This window comes from Mchenga conophoros, linkage group LG4 (genome assembly GCF_057382185.1).
Source record: "Mchenga conophoros isolate Kocher_MC1m ecotype Shallow Benthic linkage group LG4, M_conophoros_male_GT1.1, whole genome shotgun sequence".
Taxonomy (NCBI): Eukaryota; Metazoa; Chordata; class Actinopteri; order Cichliformes; family Cichlidae; genus Mchenga; species Mchenga conophoros.
The window spans coordinates 25,235,150-25,256,336 of NC_140529.1; the positions used below are offsets into that span (position 1 = coordinate 25,235,150).

The following is a 21,187-nucleotide window of genomic DNA, read 5'->3' on the forward strand; positions in this document are numbered from 1 at the left end:
GAATTGACGCACTAATGGTGCGAAATGCTGCAAACAATATCAGACCAACGCACAAAATTAACTTTTTAAGCCTCAGAATTGAACTGGGGGAGAACTCCCACAGATGTGTTACTGTTGGTGCACCTGTGCTCACCTGTGTGTACTGTAAACACAGACATCGTTGGCGCATTTGCTGCTTGTTGAAGCACATACACGTCACTCATCTGACCCGATTTTAGTGTCTTATTCGTCACACTGAGGCCGAATCATCGCGATAACGTGAAATCATCCTGCCTTTTCGCTCTCACCTGAGGCAAATTAGTGAAACAAGCTTCATTACACCTCTGCAAGTCTCACTTCACACTCGGGGGACGCTGTCGCTTTAAAGCGCCAAAGGAGGCGTGTAGGCACGTCGAGACGGTGACCGTGTGCGTCTCGTGTCTTACGAATGACTGCCGCTGTTTCAGGTTATGTGACATTGTGGCCGGCCAGGACACCTTAGCACCAAAGTGACTTACATTTTGTGAGTGATCGGGGCACACGGAGAGACGGGACTCTGACTGTGCACTGGTCGCTAGTTTTTGGGGTTGTTGTGTTTTTTACGCGTGGCGCACTGCTCTGCTTCACGAGGTTACCGAACAGTGGATTGATCAGCTTCTCACATCAGAAGAGCTTCTTGGATGTACGTGCTTCGCTTCACACTTCAAAGTGTCGAACTCGGGGATCACAGGTGAAGCCGCCCGCGCATGATGTACACAATTACAAGAGGTCCCAGCAAACTGGTCACGCAGCGACGCACAGGTGAGACTGTGGGGCTAAACTATGAAGCACGGCACACCGGAAAACCCACTTTCACCTCTCCGGACTGCTGATAACAAGTTGTTTTATCCTCTTTGTCTTGCTCTCCAGGGCCCACACAGCAGCTGGACAGCAAAATCAGTGACTTCAAGCACAAACAAACGTCCTGGAATATGCCTGGGTAGGTGCACAGGTCGTGAAAGGAGACAATTGTAAAGAAATGATTGCATTATAGTCTCAGGACATTACAGATACTTTTGGTTGTGATTGTGAATGACTGTGTCCTAGCAGCTGTGGACGTCATCAGCTAGAGACCGCAGCAATTGTTCATCAGCTGATGCCTTGGTGATTGAATAAAACTCCGCTCTGATTTTCTCTGAGCTTGGCCTGCCTACTCTGTTGGGTTTTCATGATTTTTGGTTTGAACCAGCCAGGCAGACTGGCCCTGTTCATGTGTGTGTGACCTTGGATCACAAGGTCCCTCATTCAGCTGTTGTAACTTCTTACTCCTGCTTAACCAGCCTTTCTTGGATATAGGATATCACTTAAGAAAGTTCCTGCTTGGGAATGATAATGAGCACTTTCTTTCTTGCAGAAATCAACACAGTACTTCTCTTGTCCCCCTTTCAGACTTCCCGCTCCAAAGATCGTTTTCAACCGTCCGAATGGTAAGAAATACCATCACCCTGCTCCAGCTCTGCCTGCACACAATCATCACGAAGAGAGTTTCACCCCGTCACATGAAGAAAATGTCAAGTTTGTCTCTGAGGGTAAGAAAGTGAGAGACCGTTACACCCATTCCTCACTTGCTGTTTTGTGAATGACATTGTTTTACTATCAAGATGCTAACCAGCCCCTTCTTCCCTCCAAGGCCTCACCCACACAGCTGCTCTGACACTGATAGGCACTGAGCAGAAAAATGCTCTCACGCCCACATCAATCTCCTCTTGACCCACGCTGGCACATGTGCTGAAAGAAATGACATTTCAGGCTTGGGGTTTAAATCTAGGCATCACTTTAAAGAAGAGCACCAAAGCGTTCTGACAGGATTGTTGGGTCTGGTGACCCGGATTTGAAGTTTGGGCTTCTTTTTAACATTCACAAACCCAGCAGGTCTCCAGGAGATCCCCCACTTGGCTCAGTGGTTCTTACACTGTGTGTCCTGTTGTTGGCATTGAAGCTCAGTCACAGCAGCTCATAAACGACTTGAGTAACCTTGGCACTGACTGGACAAGGGCACAAAGTAGGCCTGACACCGCCTTTCTGTTCAGGTTGGATTGGTTCTTTTCTGTTCACTGAAATACAAATTGTATAATCAAACGTATCCACTGGGGGCTCCTCAAAGTCGTGACCTGGAGACAGCTGCCAAAGTTGAACTCAATCGTAGTGTACAACCACACACACACAGTTTGTGACCACGTGCTTCACTGTTTGGAACACAAACATTGGTCAGAGGTATGCCTCTGAAACAGTTGCTGGACTTTACTTGTTAGGCACTGTGGGTGTGGCCCTGGAGTGTAGGACTGGACAGAGGACATTTTGGTGTTCATGGTGGCTTTACTGACCGAAGTCTTGTGTTTTCAGCCTGGCAGGAGGTGCTACAGCAGGAGGTGGGCCAGGCTGCACAGAAAGCAGTGCATTATAAAGAGGCCACTCCCAGCCCACACATGGACGGTGAGTATAGCTACTGTTTTTCCTTTTTGTGTTCTCTTCAGACCCCAAGTCTGTTTTTTACGCACTGTGACAAAAAAAAGTCCTGAGATTTTATTTATTTAGTGCAAGTGTAACAATCATATTTCATCTAGCTGCAGCTCACAGGCCTGTAACTGTTGCAACCTGTGCAGAAGGTCGCACTGGTTTATAACAGCCAAATAGCATAGCCCAAAGTCACGGGTCAAATCTGTTGACTCATTCTAAAATTTTATTATAGCAATGCATAGGCAAAGCTCACACACGTTTTCATGGTATTTGTAGGTTTTTTAAATGTAACAGTGATCATAATAATACTAAGACCTCTAGCCCAGAACAAAAATCCAAAACTCATGAATAAGATGAGTCAAATAAAAATACATTAAATACAACTCGTTGGTTCTCTAACTTTTAATGTGGTGGTGTGACTGAGCTGTTGCAGTTCCGCCTTATGACCACCGGAGGGCGATGATCACTTTAGATTCCCAGCAGGCAGACGTAACTGATAAAAGTCGGCAGTGTTAAATATATATCGTAGCATTATGTAAGACAGCTTGATGTAAAAGATGCTAGTATTTATTTTTGAAGTTTTTACGTTTCTCATTTCTTTTATTTTTAAATGAGATTTAAAAATGCGTTTACTTTGAATTTACTACACCGTCGCAGTTCCTCCTTGTGACCACAAGAGGGCACCGAAGACTCATTTAAAATGCTGTTGTTGCAGTTTGTGATGGTTTAGCTCACAGGTTGAGTGGATTACCTTTTACCACTGGGCTAAATGCAGCAGTGGAGTAGTGTATTGAATAGGTGGTAAGGAAAATTTTAAAGATGAAGAGAAAAGCGTAATATTTAGTGGTTCTTTATTTTTCATCCTTTTGACATTTATTCTCAACCATCCACGCCATGGACAAAGATGTATCTAATGGTTTAATTTCTGTTTTCTTCTCAGACTTTGTGCCCATAGATTTGGATGAATGGTGGGCCCAACGCTTCTTAGAAAACATAGATAAGCTCTCCTGACGCTCCTCTGGGATTCGATGCTCTCGGACAGTCTGGAGGTGAGACCGCGATGACGGCTCACAAAAGAAGAGGAAGCCTGGGCGGGAGTTCTGATGGGTCAAAGTGCCCAGATGTGGTTGAAATGGACTGACAGTGCTGATAACGGTGGACAGAGAAACTCCTGAGAACCACTTGAACTTGTGCGGTCACACAGCTGTGCAGACAGACTGCACACAGAAGGATGAAGTCTTAAAACTGAGGTTCATCTTATTTTCTCTCTCACAGCAGAGATGTTACTTTGAAATGCAGTAAAATTGTATTTTAAGTTCCAGATTACAGCTTCATTTCTTTAACCGGGCATTATGTTGAATCAGTGTTTATTTGCTGACAAGACTCCATAAATCCTCACACTATCTGAAATGACGTTTACCGCTTCCTGAATGCAGCAGAGTCTCAGAGTACGAGCGCAAACCGCTGCTCAGAAACATTTTAACACCGCAAAACTAACGAGCGTAAGAAAAATGGTTCAAGCAAAAAAAGTGAGAACAGCGAAAGATTACAAACTACCAGGCTGAATTTCAAATGTGCTGAGAGGTGAAGATTTACTCTTAAGTGTCCTTGTGGCTGAGCTGGACAACGTTTTTACTCTGAAAAACCAGATTATCTGGAAACTTAGAAGTGGCACATTTCCAAAAGGAAGACCAATAAAGCTTATAAATCCAAACTTGGAAAAATATCAGATATTTAAGATGAGTCCAGCTGGCAGCAGCACATCAGAAGTTCAGCGCTCACTGAGAAGCCTGGAGTATTCATGATGTGATTAAGAATGAGCCTGGCTATTAACTGAAAGTACACTAAGAGTGAGTGTAATGGCAAAGTCACACTGTAACAACAGACCGGTGCAACCATGACCTTCATGTCCTGTTAATGGCAGGACCAAAGAACACAAAGCGCAGAGACACTGAAGTGTTTATGGAGAATCTTCAGGCAGTTCCTGTTTCAGCCTTCACGCCTGCTGCACCGGTGGAAATGAAAGTCTTGAGAGGGGAAAAGAGGTGGCGTATTCTTTATCAAGTCTAGTTCTCTGGCTTTATCGACCATTGAGCTGCTGCGAATGCTCCAGTCTACAGGCCGCTTTCACCAAAGCAGAGTGTGTCTGCGGGCCGCTCTCAGTGCTTCTCTAAAGCTTTGGTCAGGAGGTCGTTGAGGCGGGAAATCATCGGTCGAGGATCATCGTTCAAGCCGGCTGCGATCATGGCATTGTCATAGATCTGGAAAAAAAAAGTAAAACTATAGAAGCTGCACTGCTACCAGTTAAAACTAATTACCATAAAATCTCTCCAGTGAACAAGCTAATGGCATCCTGCCTGCAGAGAAAGGCTGGGCAACGTTTTACACTGATAATAACATGCTTATTGTATCGGTATTGGCAATATTAGCCCTGTATTTACCAAAATTTGCAGTATCTGACAGCACTACAACGCAGCCTTTATTTTTTCATTAAAACACATTTGACATTTCATTTTTGTTCTTCTAAATATAAGGAAAGTGTTAAAAATTGTGATATGGCGTTTTTTGTTTTTTTTGGTTTAGAAATCATTAATGGAAAAAATGGGCAAAGAGCAAATAGAGATGAAATAACTGAGCACAGTACCTGCTCCAGTAATAATCCAGCCAGCTCAGAGTTTGTGTCCTTCAGTGCGAACAACTTCTTGATCAGATCGTGTCTGTGAGAAAGCAGAGCGCAGTCAGAAGAGGACAAAAACCCACTTTCTCCCACTCTCCACCCAGTACAATTTGTCCACACACACACCCTGCATTGATCTCCAGTGTGGGCTGCAGTATTTGGGCTCTCTCCTCAGCAGTGCGGGCCAGCTGCTGGGTGCGGAGGAAGTGGCGTGCGGCGCCCATTTCCAGCACTGTGATCATGGCCGGGTGGGTGTCCAGACGAGGCGTCAGCTAAAGTGCCAGAGGAGAAAATTAACTACAGCACACGGTGGTAACAAAGAGACGTTTAAATCTGTTTCTAAAGGTGCTTAACATGAAATGGTTGTTACCAAAACCGAGGACAAACTGTGACGCCCATTGTTACTGGAATGTCCATTTAATGATGCAGGAAATGTGTAAATGTTCATTTCCCTTAAAGTTTTATTCATATAGCACCAAATCACAACAACAGTTAAGGTTAAACACCCTGCAAAATTACAGAGAAAACCCCAAAAATCAGGTGAGTTCCTGTGAGCAAGCACTCTGTCGACAGTGGGAAGGAAAACTCCCTTTTAACAGGAAGAAGCCTCCAGCAGAAACGGGCTCAGCGAGGGGCGGCCGTCTGCCGCCACAGGTGATGATGTGAAACCTGATTCTAATGTGCCAAATCGTTTTCAGCCAAATCGATTCCCACGCTGTGTGACAGTCACCTTAAATGTTTAAATGTAGTTTAAAGTTTCAGGCCTTTAATGTGCAGCCGTCACCTTATTAGCACTGATAATAATTAAGCAATTAAAATGATTAACTTAAAATGTTTTTATTACTACTCTGTACAGAGAAAAATCCAATCAGGTGATTTCCTGTCCTCTGCTCAACGATCTTCTGTCCTCTGCTCGGACTGTCTCGTCCTTTTTGTGTGTTTTATGTTCCTTATAGATTTTTAATCACCATTTCATTATCACCCTCTGATAACATCTGTGATTAGAGCAGGTGCTACTCATACTGATCACTGTGTGAAAGAAGAGTCCCATGACCCACAAAACTCCTCATACAGAGCCTGAAGCAGAAAGCTGATTACTCCTGTAGTGATACCCGTTCTCTCCACCTGGGGTTTTAGGTTTTGTTGAGCCAAAGAAAGCCTGGTTGTGCTGAACTTTGATGTCTCTCATGTATTCACATTATAAACTGAGTCAAACTCACAAATAATCGCATTTTCAAGCCGATTTCATCCTGAAATTCCTGACGTGAAGCTTTGGAGCTTCTGTGAAGATGTTGGCTTGTAATCTGTTTACGAACGTAAAAACTAAGGTCCGAGTCGCCCTAACTGTGTCAGAATTAGTCACACTTTGCTTAGTTCACATAGAGGAAGCAAGCTTCCACATCATTGGTTTTTATTTACCGACACGACGGTTAAAATTGAGTCCGTGACAGGAAATCAGCCGATCATTCACCACAGCTCCCAATCTGATTTAACCAGCACTTTAGAAAAGTGTTTAACTTTTCCCATCATACCCTCCTTCAGGACCTAAAGTTCACGCTCTTCCCACAAAACTTTACAAATCTACAACTGTGCAGAAAGAAAAAGGACAAAAAAGAAAGGAAACAAAGCGATCGAAGGTGCGGATAGAGACGACCAACAAGCCTCCAAGAACCCATCAGCCGAATTCAGAAACAGTCATTTCAGGTATCTCAGGCATGCAAATGTTCCTCTCTTACCTTTATGTTAGTCACACGGGGTCCAAGCGAGTTCTTCATCCAGGCCATGAGGTCGTCAGCCTGCTCCTGCGTCAGGCGCTCGGATGCTGCGAGGAAGAAAAGACGATGAGCAGGAGTCAAGTCTACAGCTGCAACAGCGAGAGGCTCTTGTGAAAGACGGGCACACCTGGCTTGCTGTCTTCATACTTCTCCTCCTTGTAGTGATCGACCACGATGTCGGTCTCGACTGAGATCAGCTTCTTCTTGTCAAACTCTCTGAGATGCAGCAGGGTCAGCTCATCGAACTGCTCGTAGCAGAAGAGCACCTGCATACGTGCACGCACGCAAATGGAGACACGGCAGTTTGTTATAGTGAAGCTCTAAGCAGCACCTGTTGTTGATTAATCAGGATAATGATCAGCTCGGGTTACCCGGCTGCTGGCTAACTCGAGTCCAAGTCTTACCTCCATGTCCTTCTGCTTCATGGCTTCGTAGTAGGGGGAGTGCTCTGCGAGATGTCTGTTGGGGGCACACAGGTAGTAGATGTTACGCGTGCCTGCCTTCATGCGGGACGCGTACTCCATCAGATTGGTCTGCTGGCCGGCCGGCAAAGCCGACGACTCGAATCTCAGCAGCTTTGCGATATCCTCCTACAAAGAGCGAGGGCACGGAGCATGACTCAGACTCAAAGTGTTTCTGCTAACCTTTAAAGTTCTGTGTCATTTCAATGCAAAGCTCTGGTGCAAACCTTGACATCTTGTTCCTGTGTGGTGACGATGCCTTCCCTCATGAAGAGGCCGTAGTCCTCAAAGAACTTGCTGTACTTCTCTGGCTCCTTTTTGCTCTGGTCCAGCAGGAAGCGGATCACCCTCTGCTGCAGAACATCACGAAGCTTCCTAAAGAAAGGAGACGGTAGAGGAATGAGCAAACATCGAGGGGAGAACAAGCGAAGAACGGAAAAATTGACTGCACGGTTTTAGTGTAAGGGGTCAGTCTTCTCGCTGATATGCTCTAGTGATGTCAAACGTCTATTTTAATGCATAGTCAAAGCACAGGTTACCGTCATGGCTTTGATTTTGCACATGCATATTTTAGAGGAGATTTTTTTGTAACGAACTATAGTCGTTTCCTCTGAGGTCACGAAACTCTGTGTGGAGCGGTTTCCAGAAGAAGGTGAGCGGTCAATGAGATGCGTGGTTACAGCCGTGTTGGGAGATAATTCAGTCCCTTTTTTTAAAACACCGTTTTAAAATGGTAAATGGTCTGTATTTGTATAGCGCTTTACAAGCTACATTGTAGCCACAGCCACCTGGGGCGCACTGACAGAGGCGAGGCTGCCGGACACTGGCGCCACCGGGCCCTCTGACCACCACCAGTAGGCAACGGGTGAAGTGTCTTGCCCAAGGACACAACGACAGAGACTGTCCAAGCCGGGGCTCGAACCGGCAACCTTCCGATTACAAGACGAACTCCCAACTCTTGAGCCACAATCGCCCCGTTAAAATGCAAATGTATGCAGATGTGGCCTGAGACATGAGGGACTGTTATTTGATTAATGGAGAGTAAGTTCCACAATAAAAATACAGATATGGAGTACAGTACGTTTCCTTCATTAAACCAAACTTATTCCTAAAACAGCTGCATTACTGCTAGTGTACCTGATGAGGGCGCTCTCCTGCAGCAGCTCTCTGCTCAGATTCAGAGGGATGTCCTCGCTGTCCACCACACCTAAAAACAAAACAAAAACATTCTGCAAAGTGTTGCGTGAAGAAAAAAATACAGAGCATGCTAGAAGCATTCGAGGAGGAACAAACCTCGAAGGAAGCGCAGCCACTTGGGCAAAATGTCAGTAGCTTTGGTCTGAATCAGGACCTTCCTGCTGTACAGAGCCACGCTGGACCCCATCTCCCTGCTCACATCGAACATGGATGGCTTCTGTTGGCAAATACATTCTTTTGTCATACACGTTACAGGAAACCAGCTTCCTCGACTCAACACTGCTGAAAGGTCGCTAAAGAACAATTTATAAAGCTGTAAAGTTTACGTCATCTATCAGTACTGGACCTGAACACCAGCCGGTTTCCTAAATGAAGATTCTCACAGAGCTTTGCAACCAAACAGCAACTGAAGTAAAGTTTGCATTGCGAAATACTCCGCACCGCTTCGGGGACATAAAAGATGCTCCTGATGTTAAGCGGGGCGTCGGCGCGGTAGTGCAGAGTGTAGCGTGGCTTGTCGTAAGCCTGAGCGATGTAGCGGTAGAACTCCTCGTGCTGCCAGTCACTGATCTCCTTCGGCTCCATCATCCACAAAGCCTGAAGGAAGACAGACAGCGATTATTAAAAATTATTATTTTCATTGTCGTAATTTTAATATGTTTGTCTGAAACAGGGCTCTCTTGTAAATGAGACACTGAGTCTAAATGAAACTACTTGTATAAATAAAGGTAAAAAAAAACCCAGTTAAATCATTACATTTCTTTAATACTTCTTCTTTTGTCTCCCACCTCCCCAGGTGCCTAAAATTCTTTAAGGAAACTGCACAACATACACAGCTACGATGTATATCAAATTTGGGCTGAGAGGTCTTTGGGAATCAGCTTGTTGGTGCAAAAATACTATTTTATGCCTGCTGTCTTTGGATTTTTATGCTAGCAACAAAATGCCACAAAATACAATATAAAACGGGTTCTTTGCCAAGTCGTCTGTTATAAACAGACACCAAGATTATTACAGTTAAATTCAACTTAACTAAATAAATACTAATGACTGACAGTGCTACCCCTCAGCCTCCTAGTAGACACACCCATGGTATTTAATCTAACTGAATTGTTTTTTTGGAACTTGTACAACAAACTAAGGTAAAATAAAATAAAGAAATAACGATAGTTTTACTATTTGTTAGTGCCTTTTAATAAATAATTCCTAGGTCAGGGTTAAAAAGCAAACAAACAAAAACATTCTGGTTAAAATTGTCAGGTACGAGGACAAACACAAGGAGCAAACGTTTGGCTCCTTGGAGGCAAAATATCAAGAAATCAGGGGCGGCTAAAGACTTTTACACAGTACTGTACAATTGTGCCATTTATTTTGTGAGGTTGGACCATTCAGTGACAACCTTTGCATCCAAAACAGAAGAACAGCAGCTCACCTGCAGAGTGTTGAGCCTCCGTCCATTCAGAAAGATGGGGAAGCTTACAAAGTTGCTGTACTTTGTTACAACCTCTGAAACAGAAACAATAAGTACTGATGCATGAATACGTCTCCTCACTGCAGCCGTCCTACAGTTACCAAAGCAGCGACAGCACTTTTACCTTTAACTCTGTCCTCAGAGGAAAACTCCTTGCAGTCGTCTTTCAGGTGGAGCACGATTTTTGTTCCTTGTTGAACGCCGGTGGCTTCAGCAATCTCAAAAACCCCAGAGCTGAGGGAGACCATGTGAAATATTGAGGATTACACTTCTGATTCACAGCAGCCCTTCTCAAACCAAGGATACCTCTCTACAGCCACTCTTTGCTCTCACCCATCTGAGGACCACTTGTATCCAGGTGCATCGGGCTCAGACGAGCGAGTGTACACGTCCACGCAGTCGGACACCATGAAGGCGGAGTAGAATCCAACACCAAACTGACCAATGATGGTGCTGCTGGCCTCCGCCTGGTTCTGAAGAGCGTCCAAAAACGCCTACAGTGGGGAGAAAGTTACAATAATGACAGAAGGAGTGAGCATCAGAAAACACGATGCTGCATTTTAAAAGCCAAACAGGAGCGCTATATCAGATAAGTAATGTCACAATGAAGCACTCACCTTAGAACCAGAGCGGGCGATAGTGCCCAGGTTAGACACCAGCTCATCCTTGTTCATGCCGATTCCTGTGTCCTGTTTGAATATAGAAATCAGTCACTCAAGAGTTAAGCTATCCTAGTGTGTTGTATCCCATTTACCAGCAGGGGGCAGTAAACCATCTCAGGGCTTCAAGTGCACTAGAAGCACTAGGAACAACCTGCTATAGTTATTTATAGCTGGCTGTATGGATCTCAGGACAAAAAGCAGAGATATGCTACTGATTTAAGTAAGTAACAATGCAAGAAAAGAGGAGGACCTGGGGTGGAGATGGGTTGCAAAGCAGCTTGAACAAATTTAGAATTATCCTGGTTAAGACAGGATACATGGAAAGGTAACAGCTGAGCCATCGGCTGGTGTTTTGCTGGCACCGAGCTCAGCTGATCTGCTAGGATTACGACTCGCTTTCTGATCTAATGTTACTCTTCCTGTTCTAAAACTTGTCCAAAACTTCTAAAGTCAGTAAACAGGTGTACCTGAATGGTGAAGGTGCCCTTTGCTGCATCACTCTGCAGGTGGATCTCCATTGGAGCCGTTTCACCACCTGCTGATATCAATTTGTGGCGCAGTTTTTCCAGTGCGTCGCTGCCGTTAGAGATGAGCTCCCTGATAAAGACCTGAAAGAAAGACAAGTCAGTCAGAGGAGAGCAGTGAAGGTAAACTGTAATGATAGTAGCTTTTGTCCAACTTTACATCACCTCTTTCTCTGAGTACAGGGACCTGGCGACAATATCCAGCAGCTTTTTGGTTTCAGCCTGAAACTCATGTTTGTGGAAACTACCTGAAAGATCAAAGGCAGAGCAACATTCAGAATTTGAGAACAAGCTTTCATAGGAAATATGTCTGCAGCTGTCCCAGTACCTTGCACAGCCTCTGTATCACTGATGATATTGTGCAGAGGCTCCTCCTCTGGCTCTTTCTCTGCTTCCTGGGTGCTGTAATAATACTGTGGGCTAACGCCAAGGCAGGCCTGCTGCGAACTCCACACCCTGGGGCGACTGCTCCACCTCTGCAGCTGTCCAACCGACAAACCTGATGGCATGACAAGTAAAGATGGTGAGGCCATTTAACAGGGAAGCAGTAGCATTTTAGATCCCTCATCATCTCTCTAATCAGGATCTACTTAACCCTCTGAGGCCACAAGTTTACCCAAACAATGCCCGAATGCTGCCTACAGCAAAACAGACCTTCAAGAAAGTGATTCATGGCTTCGTGTCATCCAGGCTTAGTTATCACACTAGCTTATATTTGGGCATTAGTCAGGCTCTGCGTTCACATCTCTTGCTTGTTCAAAATGCTGTAGCTCGACTCCTGTATCCAGGTGTACTGAGAAGCAGATTAAAGCATAGAGAGGATCGGGCTTTTGCAGTTGGGCTGTAGGTGACGTCTCATGCTACCAGGACTCACAAAGACACCAGCAAAAAGCAAAACTAGAGAAAAGTAAGTTCCGAGCAAGGGTCTGTAGTCAACATCTGCACAACCATTGCTTATTTTGGGGAGGGGGGCTCCATCTTGCTGCCACTTTGATTTGAAACAAAGCAGGTGAAATGGATTTACTCGTTTGAGCAGTGTGCATGAGCCTTCTTTCAAAAAAAAATAAGGGTCTCACCTTTGTGTTTTTAAGTGTTTGTGTAACACTACCAGTAACGTTAAGTCCTGGTGTCCTCTCAATTGAGAACATCCTGGCCTTTTCAATTATATCTTATTTGTTTGGGTGGCCTCTTTTTGCTCCAAAGAGGCAGGAAATTACCAAAAAGGTTCAACTGAAAGACACTTTTTTTCCTCGGTTCTCAGGGGTTTATGGTATGGTACTTCTGTAAGCTTTCCTCAAAGATGGGGGATATTAAACGATAAATGAAATCTATTGTGTTTAGTGTGATGTAACCATGCAATAAAATTTATAAGCGAATCGCTTTAAATTCATTTTTAACCGTTAATCGGTTTCTACTGTAAGACACGTGAGCCGCAGGTTAGTTTATAAAACATGGCCACAAAGGTTAGCCGAAGCAGAGTTTACATTTAACTGAAATCTTGGTGCTGTCAGCTAGGCGGCTAGGCTAACTTGGCTGGCTAATAAGCACAGCTTACCTCCAGTCAAGGAGCGCGAGACAGGTCGGCTGCTCAGCCCGCGTGTAGATGACACCAGCCGCGAGCTGGCCCTCTGAGAGGAACCGAGAGCGAACCGAGCCAGCGCGAGACAGCGGGACATGCTGACACTCAGGTGGGACCCAAAGACGAAACAAATGACAGGTCAACTGACCGACAGGGACACACGCTGAACTACAGCGGAAAAAGGACCTGCGACTGCGCGCGATAATGACGCCAAAAGGCCGACCGCAATCTGCCTGATGAGAATAGGATGCTCTTTAAACTGTAAGTGCATAATTTTATGTCATAATACACGGCTAATCACCTGTGTATATTATATGTGTATATATTTATATTCATCTTTAGTACGGTTATTTATTAGAGTTTTCTGATTACTTAAAATTTAGATTTTTTTCTTTGTTCCCAATTTACAATTCAAGGTCAAACAGAATGTAAAAGTAGTGCGTTATGTTCATGCAAGCAGCATTTTTTTTTTTTTTGCAACAATTTGTTACATTTCAAATTGTCAATGGCAAAAATCTGATGGTTCATATTTTTTAAATGTGAAGATTTTTCTTGATCCTGTTCTCACATCAAAATAAACTCTTGGAAACTATGAAAGCTTGTCGTTACCACTGGGGGAAAAAAATAAAACAAAAATTTCAAATTACCCATCTCCAAATTTCAAGTTTTATATTTCAATTTGTCCTCTTACCTACATAAAAATTCAGTTTTCTCAAAATCTTACCTCGAATTTTCAGGTTATTTCAAAATTTGAGTTACATTTCACAATATTCCAGTTCACATATCTCAATAACTTCAGGTTATCAGTTTAAAACTTTAAGTTACACATCTCATAATTTCATCATCTCTCAAAATTTCAGGTTACACATTTCAAAATGTTAATGTCCAACTAAGTTTGAAATGTCAGTGATCATTTGAATTTACCTGAAACCTTGACTTAAGGAGGGCAACCCCCCCCCCCCCCAAAAAAAAAAAAAAAAAACCAAAACAAACAAATTCTTCAGTGGCCCAAACAAGCTTCCACACGCAACTGATGAAAATCTAATGGATCGTTTTATTTATTTATTTTTTAAATATAGAGAAATGATTGAGCAAATAAAAATCAGCCCAGCTGCTGAACACATACGAATTTCCCCCATGCAGAAAGATTCGAGGCAGAGTCTGTGGCACACAGGTTTATTTAACAATATGGTATATAAGTACGAAATGAGCCATTTGAACCAATTTGTACAGTGATTTCATTTCTGCATATTTACAGTACTGTCCACCTGCATGATTTACATTAGAGAATAGTTCATCATCAAGTCAAGTTTAATGCGAGAGAAAATGATGCACAAAACTCTCTGAACACAAATCAGCAGTCAAACAAGATAATTTCCCACCACAGGCGAAAGAGGTTTAGGACTTAATGAGAATTTCTTTAGACTGAAGGAGAGACAAAGCAATCTTTGAACATCTGCAAGACGAACACTGGGCCCAGGCCAGTAAAAAGAACATTCCTGCACCTGTGAACATGAAGAGTCAACGCAGGTTTACCTTCAACCTGCAAATTGTGTTTGGGTGTGTGCAATAGTTCCTAGATCTATACAAATACGTTAATCTCCTTTAGACTCTGCAAACAGGAAAGAAATTAAGGCTTTCCTAAAGGCAGTCCTTTTTGAAAAATGGCATATTAGAATAAATTAGCCAGGAACAGAGAAACTGAGCAAGAGGTGAAGCCTGGCAAAAACAATTCCCACACAAATAATTTTACAGTCTTCTTTACACAAATACAATATTAATTTGCAAACGTACAAAATAAAAAATAATAAAATGAAATTTTTTTTTTTAGAGAAGGTTTTTTAAAAAAGTCAATACCAGAGAATAACAAATGAAAAACAAATTAAAACACAAAGACCAGGGCAAAATCTTGCAAGGCTGGTCTGAACCAAAAATATATTCATTGTGTCTTTGTTGTTTCTTCAACAGCAATTATTAAATCACTCTGTGTACTTGAAAAAGTAGTCCTTGGTTCACAGTCCGTAGGCCTCGTAAGACTAATTTATTTTGTGATTTCTTTTAGCTTTTTACATCAGCAAATAGAAAAATGTTGCAGCTGAAAACAGAACAATGCCTTTCTTCTGTCTCAAAATGCTACAATCCTTCAACAAATTTCTCTAGTGTGTCTCCCGTCGTGTCACCCACCATACCCATGTCACTACTCAACCCCCCTCGGTTTGGTGTGTTAAGCTGCGGGAGCATGGCGCTCTGCTCTGGTGTTCCCATGTGACCCTGCTCCATGGACCCTGACATGGGACCTCCTAAGCTGGGATGGGGAGAGTTGGAGTGAAGTGCGCCATGCTGAGGTGACGGCTGGGGTTGTATCCGAGGGGAGGGACTGGAATGAGGTGCCTGCTGCGAAGGTGGGCGGGGCGATTGCACTGGGGCTGGAGAGCGTACCTGGCTTCCCAGGGTATTTGCCATTGTCTGGCCAGGTAGGTGAGCTCCTGCCTGGGCTTGGCCTTGGAGCATGTGAGGCTGTGGACTCATCGAGTTGGCCTGTGCCGAAGAGCCCATCTGCTGCTTCATCATCTGATGCTGTTGCTGCTGAAGCATGCGTTGCTGGAAGTTCTGCTGTCCATCCATTCCCATCCCAGGTTGGCCCATTTGAGATGTGGGAGGGAGCGGTCCCATAGGCCCCCCACCTCCTTGCATAGCCATGTGCTGCTGCTGCTGCATACGGATATAGCTTCCTGGTCCCGGCTGCTGTTGGGGGAACTGCCCATGGGCTGGAGGCAAACCTCCCTGCTGCTGTTGTTGTTGCTGCAGCTGCTGCTGTTGTTGCTGCAGCTGCTGCTGCTGCTGTTGCTGCTGCAGCTGCTGTTGCTGCTGCAGCTGCTGTTGTTGCTGCAGCTGCTGTTGCTGTTGCAGCAGCAGCTGCTGCTGTTGCAACTGCTGCTGCCTAAGAATTTGCTGTCTGCGGAACATTTGATTTCCGTTTGGTACCATCTGGCCTTGGGTGCCCATGGATGGCATTCCCTGGGGTCCCACCTGCTGAGGAGGCTGCTGTTGAGGTGCCATTCCTGGCCTTTGCACCTGGTTTGCCATGCCCACCATTGTGTGCATTCCTGGCTGGGATCCTAGCATGGCCTGAGGGTTCTGCTGTTGGGCCTGCTGCTGTGGTTGGTTGGCTTGGTATTTTGCCGTCCTCTGTTTAATGAAGGCGGCCATGAGGTGGGGGTTAGACTTGAGGATGCTCAGGACCTGCTGTTGCTGCTGTGGGGAGCTGGGTGATTTTAGGGTGTCCAATAGCTCCCGCAGGGCACTTGGAGCAATGTTACCCGGCATACCTCGGGGCATGTTTTGTCGCTGTGGTGTCATGCCCTGCTGTGAGGAGCCCTGTGTAGGCATGACCCCAGACATCTGGTGACCTTGCTGGGGCATCATGGGCCTCTGCATGGGCTGACCTTGCTGGGGCATTGGGTTTCCCTGAGGCTGCTGAGGGGGCATGGGGCCTTGTTGAGGAGGAACCTGTGGCTGATGACCCTGGGGATTCTGCATCCCCGGACCCCACTGGCCCTGCTGCATCACCTGGGGCCCGCGTGGCCCCTGCATCATCTGCATTTGGCTTGGCATGGGCCCCATCATGCGTGGGTGGTTCATTGGCATCCCATTCATTGCATAATTCTGTTGCTTCTGCTGCTGCTGCTGCTGCTGTTGCTGCTGCGGCTGCTTTGACTTAGCTAACATCTCGATCTGTCTGGCCACCTTCAGGGCTTCCATCAATGACTCCTGCGGTTGCTGCTGCTGGCGAGGCTGTGGAGGCTGCTGTTGGTGCGGCATGTTGGGCATGGGTGACTGCTGTTGATGGAGAGGGGATGACTGAGGCCCCGGTTTACCTTGCGGCACTGGTGTTGGAGGCTGACTGCTGCGGCCGTTGCTGGGAAAGCCTTGGGACATATTGGTGGGGTTTGGTGGTTGCTGTTGTTGGGGCTGGTTGGACATGGGCTGGGGAGTCTGGGGTGTATTAGGCTGCTGCACAGAATTTGGAGTGTCTGGGGCATTTAAGGTAGGTGGAGATGGCATAGGCATACCCCTTCCAGCCATGGTGGCCATTCTGCGACGCATCATTTGAGCCTGCTGAAGCCTGTGCTGCAGCTGCTGTTGTCGAAGCTTGTGTTTGATGTTGAGACAGAAGGGCACGGGACACTTGTTCTCCTGACAGTGCTTGGCATGATAGCAACATAAAGCGATGAGCTGCTTGCACACAGGACAGCCACCATTGGTCTTGCGCTTGCAACCTTTGGTGTGCTGGACCACCCTCTTCATCTTCTGGCAGGACGGCAAAGAGCAGTTGGCATTGCGGCACTGGCAGGCGTGCACCAGGGACTGGATACAGCGCTGGATACTAAGGCGTCGACTCTCCTGAGGGCTCTTGGAGGCCTCTCCACCTTGACCATTGCTGTCATCATCCAAGCCCAGACCCCACTTCACCATTTGGTGATCATGGCCTTTAGTGTGGTAGCAGTTAATGCATAGGTCATAGTCCTGATGAGAGGGGAGAGAGATGACATTAACCTTAGTTAAAAATGTAAACTAGGTGTTAATTCAAAACCGATGGAGATGTTGCTTTTAAAACACGGTCAATGATCACAACTGTATCTTACCTCACAAACTGTGCAGTGCCAGCGAGTCTCGACATGGTGCTTGCACTCATTGCAAGTGTACACAAAGCGGTCCTGGCCTTGGTTGTGCAGCTCCACCAGCATGCACATTGTGCTCCATTTACACCTTCTCAGTGAGCTGAACTCCCAGTGCTTGTCCCTGGCCAAGGTCAGAAACGCATCACGTCCATCCATCAGGTCACAAGTCAGCAGAGGGTCAGGGTCCATGATGGGTGGCAAGGTGTTAATGACTGGCCCAGCATGGAGGTGGATAACAAAAAATACCTGGTGGCAGGAGGGGAAGCAACACTGTTAGCTATAGGCATTGCTGAAGTGTAGTGCAATGTGACAAATTCCATAACTCTTGTGTGGAAGAAAATTTTCATGTGGAATTCAATTATCCTCAGGAAGCAGCACAGTAAGAGAGACGCTGCTCTGTACTTAGAATTTCACACACAACAATCTACCAGCTTTGTCTGAATTTTTTCCCCAAGCTTTAAAACAAGAGTCAAGTTACTGAAATGTTACATGAAATGAAATTTTATTCATTTAGGAGAGACAAAAAAAAAAAAAAATCTGTTATAGTTGCTAGGGTTTCCCACCTCCTTATGTTTCTCCATTGTGGCATAGAGCTTCTGGGACAGATCATTGGCTACATTTGGCATTCCAGGCTTTTTCTTATTGGCTCGACTGACGCTGCTCTTGTTTTTGTTGGTTTTCTTGTTATTCTTCTTTTTGGCATTCTTGCTGTCAGCTTGGGCTCCCTTGTAAAAAGACACACATGGACATTTAGAGAAGTTGAGATTGCACAACAGGCAAGATGAGATTATGCAATTAAGCAGAGTGGTTTATACAGTGCCAGAAAGCCAAAAGCATTTATATAATGGGTAGTTGAGAATGATACAATCTGGGGCGAGACAAAGGACTTAAAACACTGGGCTGTTGATTCTGGGATCAGAAGAGGCTTTCTTTCATTAATAAAAATATTCTGAATCCATGTATCCATCAAACTCACCTCTGTTGTCTCAGAGGAGGCTGTGTTCTCCTCCTTTTTCCTTTCTTCCTCTTCCTGCTCCAGCTCCTTGATGCTCTCCTCCAGTACATTAGGCCAAAAGTCACCCTCAAAGTACGGCAGCTCGTAGGCACTGGTCAGCCTGTCTTCTGTTGCCTGCTTGAAAATGTCCTGAACACAGACACACAAAGGCTCTTATCATGGAATTGGGCAACAAGAGCTTCTAATTGGGTCAAGTTGGAAGTTGGATTTATGAAAAATGAGGGGGGGGAGTCACTCCCATCAGAGTGTACATCAAGTCTAAGTCGTTTGGTAATAAATGTTAATTCACTGATATTCCAGTGTAAATGTGCCCATCAGCCACTCCAGAGTCTTACAAGATAATCATTTATATTCCTAAAGCAAACTACGTTAGTTCAGCTGAACAGCGTGGTAACCGCCTGCCGCCAACACCAGACTTCAAAATGTTAATTATAGCTGGGAATGTCTTGAGAAACATAACATGCACAGGTGGTTACAAAGTTATTTTTACTGGTATAATTTTCTGACCTTGTAATCATGTATGATTCTTTCAGCAAAAGCCTTGTCCAGCATTTTTCTGTACCACTCTTGAAGCCTTTTGGGCTTGGGGATCTTCTGGTCCGGAGGGTGGCAGTGGAAAATATAGTCATCTCCTTCACTGGGTGGGCAGGCCCAAATGTGACCCGTCACATACCTGGTCAGGAATTAAGTTATGACTCACTTAGCACTTAGAAGAATTAAACATGCATCAATACATGACTGAAAGGAGCTAAAATGCAACACTGCATAAAGTTACTTTTTACCCACCCAAGTTTTTTCACATACTCCAGGTATCCTATTAAGATCTCATGGTATACTGCAGTCCTTAGCAAACGCGGTCTGAAGAAGTGAATACTGTCGAGGTATGATATGTAAACCCGTCTGAAAAAGAGATACAGAATATGTGATGTGAGAATAATGCACACAAACTAAAAGGAAACTTAGAGCAATGCCTCTAACATTTTGCCCGTGTTACCTGGTATTTGGAAAGGGGCACTCTGAGCCGTACTCCTGGACGTGCATTCCGAAGAAACAAACGTCCACCCCGTCTATTTCCTCAAATGCAAAAAGTGCTTTGGTTCTGTAGGGGAAGCTTTCCACCATCTCACCTGAGTCTACAAACCTGTGGAAACAGAGAAGGTGTAAGCAACAGCAGCAATGGACAGATCGAGTACACCTCAACGTATAGTCAGGGTGCTCTTAGAGCTTCTGGCAGAGGCATGTCAACAGCATCCTTGGGGAAGCTGGGGTCATGTAGTCTGAATGAACCGTGTACCACACCTCCATTGCTGACGCAGATGTGCAGAACTGTGATTATAAAGTTGTTGGTGCCTGACGCAGTATCCGCCTACGATGGCTTCTGGCAGAAGATGGACATAAGTGAAGGGAGTTCTCAATCAAAAGGGAGGGATTCTTTCAAGACTGGTTAACTTGTGCAACTCTGAAAGCAGCTGACTGGTACTGGCAGAAGACAGCGTTCTTAGCCGCCAACTACGCCAACTCGAGTGTGGGAGGGGTTTGGTACATAGAGCCATGGAACAAGATTCCCATAAGTCTTGAAGAAAATCTAGCAACCTCAAGTCAGATAACTCGGGAGGTGAAAGCAGTTCTCTGACCACACTGTAGGCCGTGGGGAGCCAGAGGTATCAACTCCAACAGGAAATCACACTTTTTAGCTTCCCTTCCCCTGTGGAGAAAAGTCCACCTCCATTCACAGGAGTAATGTGGTTTTCAACCTGGTTGCAGAGCACTGGACCAGCTCTGTGCCCTCTATGATGATAGATGAATGTGTGTGGGGTATTGCCCCCAACTACTCTACAGATACTTTTGCTGACTTGAAGAAGCAATTCAACTGTGCCCCCTCAGGGGTTGCTTCATGATTATGGGTCATTGGGTTCATCTTTCTGGCAATAAGGTAGGCTTGTTTTCCACCAGGGCTGCCCTTTGTCTCCGATTCTGTTCATTACTATTATGAACAGAATTTCTAGGCGTAGCCAAATGGCACAGGGTGTCATGTTCATTGGTCTTAACATGTCTCTGCTGGCTTCACTCTGCTATGGGCTACAGCTCCCAGTGGGGATGTTTGCAGCACATTACAAACTGGCATGGATTAGCGCCTCCAAGTCAGATGCCGTGGTTCCCACCCGGTAAAGGATGGATTTCCCACTCCAGGTTGGTAACAAGTGCCTGCCTCAAGCAAAGGAGGGCAAATATCTCAAAGATTTGTGCATGAGTGAGGGAAGAGTGGAGTGGGAGACTGAGAAATAAGCACAGCATCTACAGTAATGTAAATGCTGTTTAAAGGTGAGCACAAAGGCAAAGCTTTCACTTTACTGGTGAATCTATGTTCCTACAATCACCTATTGGCAATAACTGAGTAGTGATAGGAAGTGGAGGAAATTAGCCTCCTTCGAAGAGTGTCTGGGCTGAGGTCATTTTGGTGTGGAGGAATAAAGGCTCTACTCAAGCCCAGTGGAAGCAGTTGAGATGGTTGAAGCATCTGGCTAGGATGCCTCCTGAGTATCACCTAGATGAGATGCTTCGGGTATGACAAACCCAGCACATGCTGTAGGGATTGTATCTCTCAGCTAGCTTGAGAGGCCCAGACAGCTCAGACCTGGACAGGCAGTTTAAAATGCATTACTGAATGG

At 45.2% G+C, this 21,187-nt stretch overlaps 3 protein-coding genes across 5 annotated transcripts in view; 1 reads left to right on the plus strand and 2 right to left on the minus strand.

Moving 5' to 3' along the window:
* Positions 1-335: 335 nt before the first annotated feature.
* LOC146576159 (MAPK regulated corepressor interacting protein 2-like) lies at positions 336-3,553 on the plus strand. The gene is made up of 5 exons (XM_085271234.1): positions 336-780; positions 889-958; positions 1,408-1,547; positions 2,362-2,451; positions 3,416-3,553. The coding sequence occupies exons 1-5, from the start codon at positions 726-728 to the stop codon at positions 3,484-3,486; spliced, it is 426 nt and encodes a 141-aa protein (XP_085127360.1). The 5' UTR covers positions 336-725; the 3' UTR covers positions 3,487-3,553.
* trap1 (TNF receptor-associated protein 1) lies at positions 3,310-13,006 on the minus strand. 2 transcript variants are annotated; one of them, XR_014892223.1, is made up of 19 exons: positions 12,798-13,006; positions 11,571-11,741; positions 11,408-11,490; positions 11,186-11,326; positions 10,674-10,745; positions 10,390-10,550; positions 10,181-10,290; positions 10,018-10,091; positions 9,027-9,182; positions 8,682-8,802; positions 8,526-8,595; positions 7,616-7,763; positions 7,332-7,517; positions 7,055-7,193; positions 6,889-6,974; positions 5,279-5,424; positions 5,120-5,192; positions 4,298-4,736; positions 3,310-4,265 (listed from the first exon to the last, which is right to left on the minus strand). XR_014892223.1 is itself a non-coding variant. In XM_085271233.1 (18 exons), exons 1-18 carry the CDS (start codon positions 12,916-12,918, stop codon positions 4,635-4,637), a joined length of 2,160 nt encoding a protein of 719 aa, XP_085127359.1. In that variant the 5' UTR covers positions 12,919-13,006; the 3' UTR covers positions 3,310-4,634. The 2 variants fall into 2 exon arrangements, 1 of the variants encoding a protein (XP_085127359.1); XM_085271233.1 differs by having other exon boundaries at positions 3,310-4,736.
* Positions 13,007-13,981: 975 nt separating this feature from the next.
* The window catches only part of crebbpb (CREB binding lysine acetyltransferase b), a 46,027-nt gene continuing 38,821 nt past the window's right edge, over positions 13,982-21,187 (minus strand). For both annotated transcript variants that reach the window (XM_085271236.1, XM_085271235.1), the window contains exons 25-31: positions 19,513-19,659; positions 19,305-19,418; positions 19,026-19,191; positions 18,480-18,647; positions 18,067-18,228; positions 17,468-17,749; positions 13,982-17,348 (exon numbers count right to left, since the gene is read on the minus strand). In XM_085271236.1, the coding sequence (XP_085127362.1) occupies positions 14,955-17,348; positions 17,468-17,749; positions 18,067-18,228; positions 18,480-18,647; positions 19,026-19,191; positions 19,305-19,418; positions 19,513-19,659 (3,433 nt within the window). In that variant the 3' untranslated portion in view covers positions 13,982-14,954. The remainder of the gene's footprint in view (positions 17,349-17,467; positions 17,750-18,066; positions 18,229-18,479; positions 18,648-19,025; positions 19,192-19,304; positions 19,419-19,512; positions 19,660-21,187) is intronic.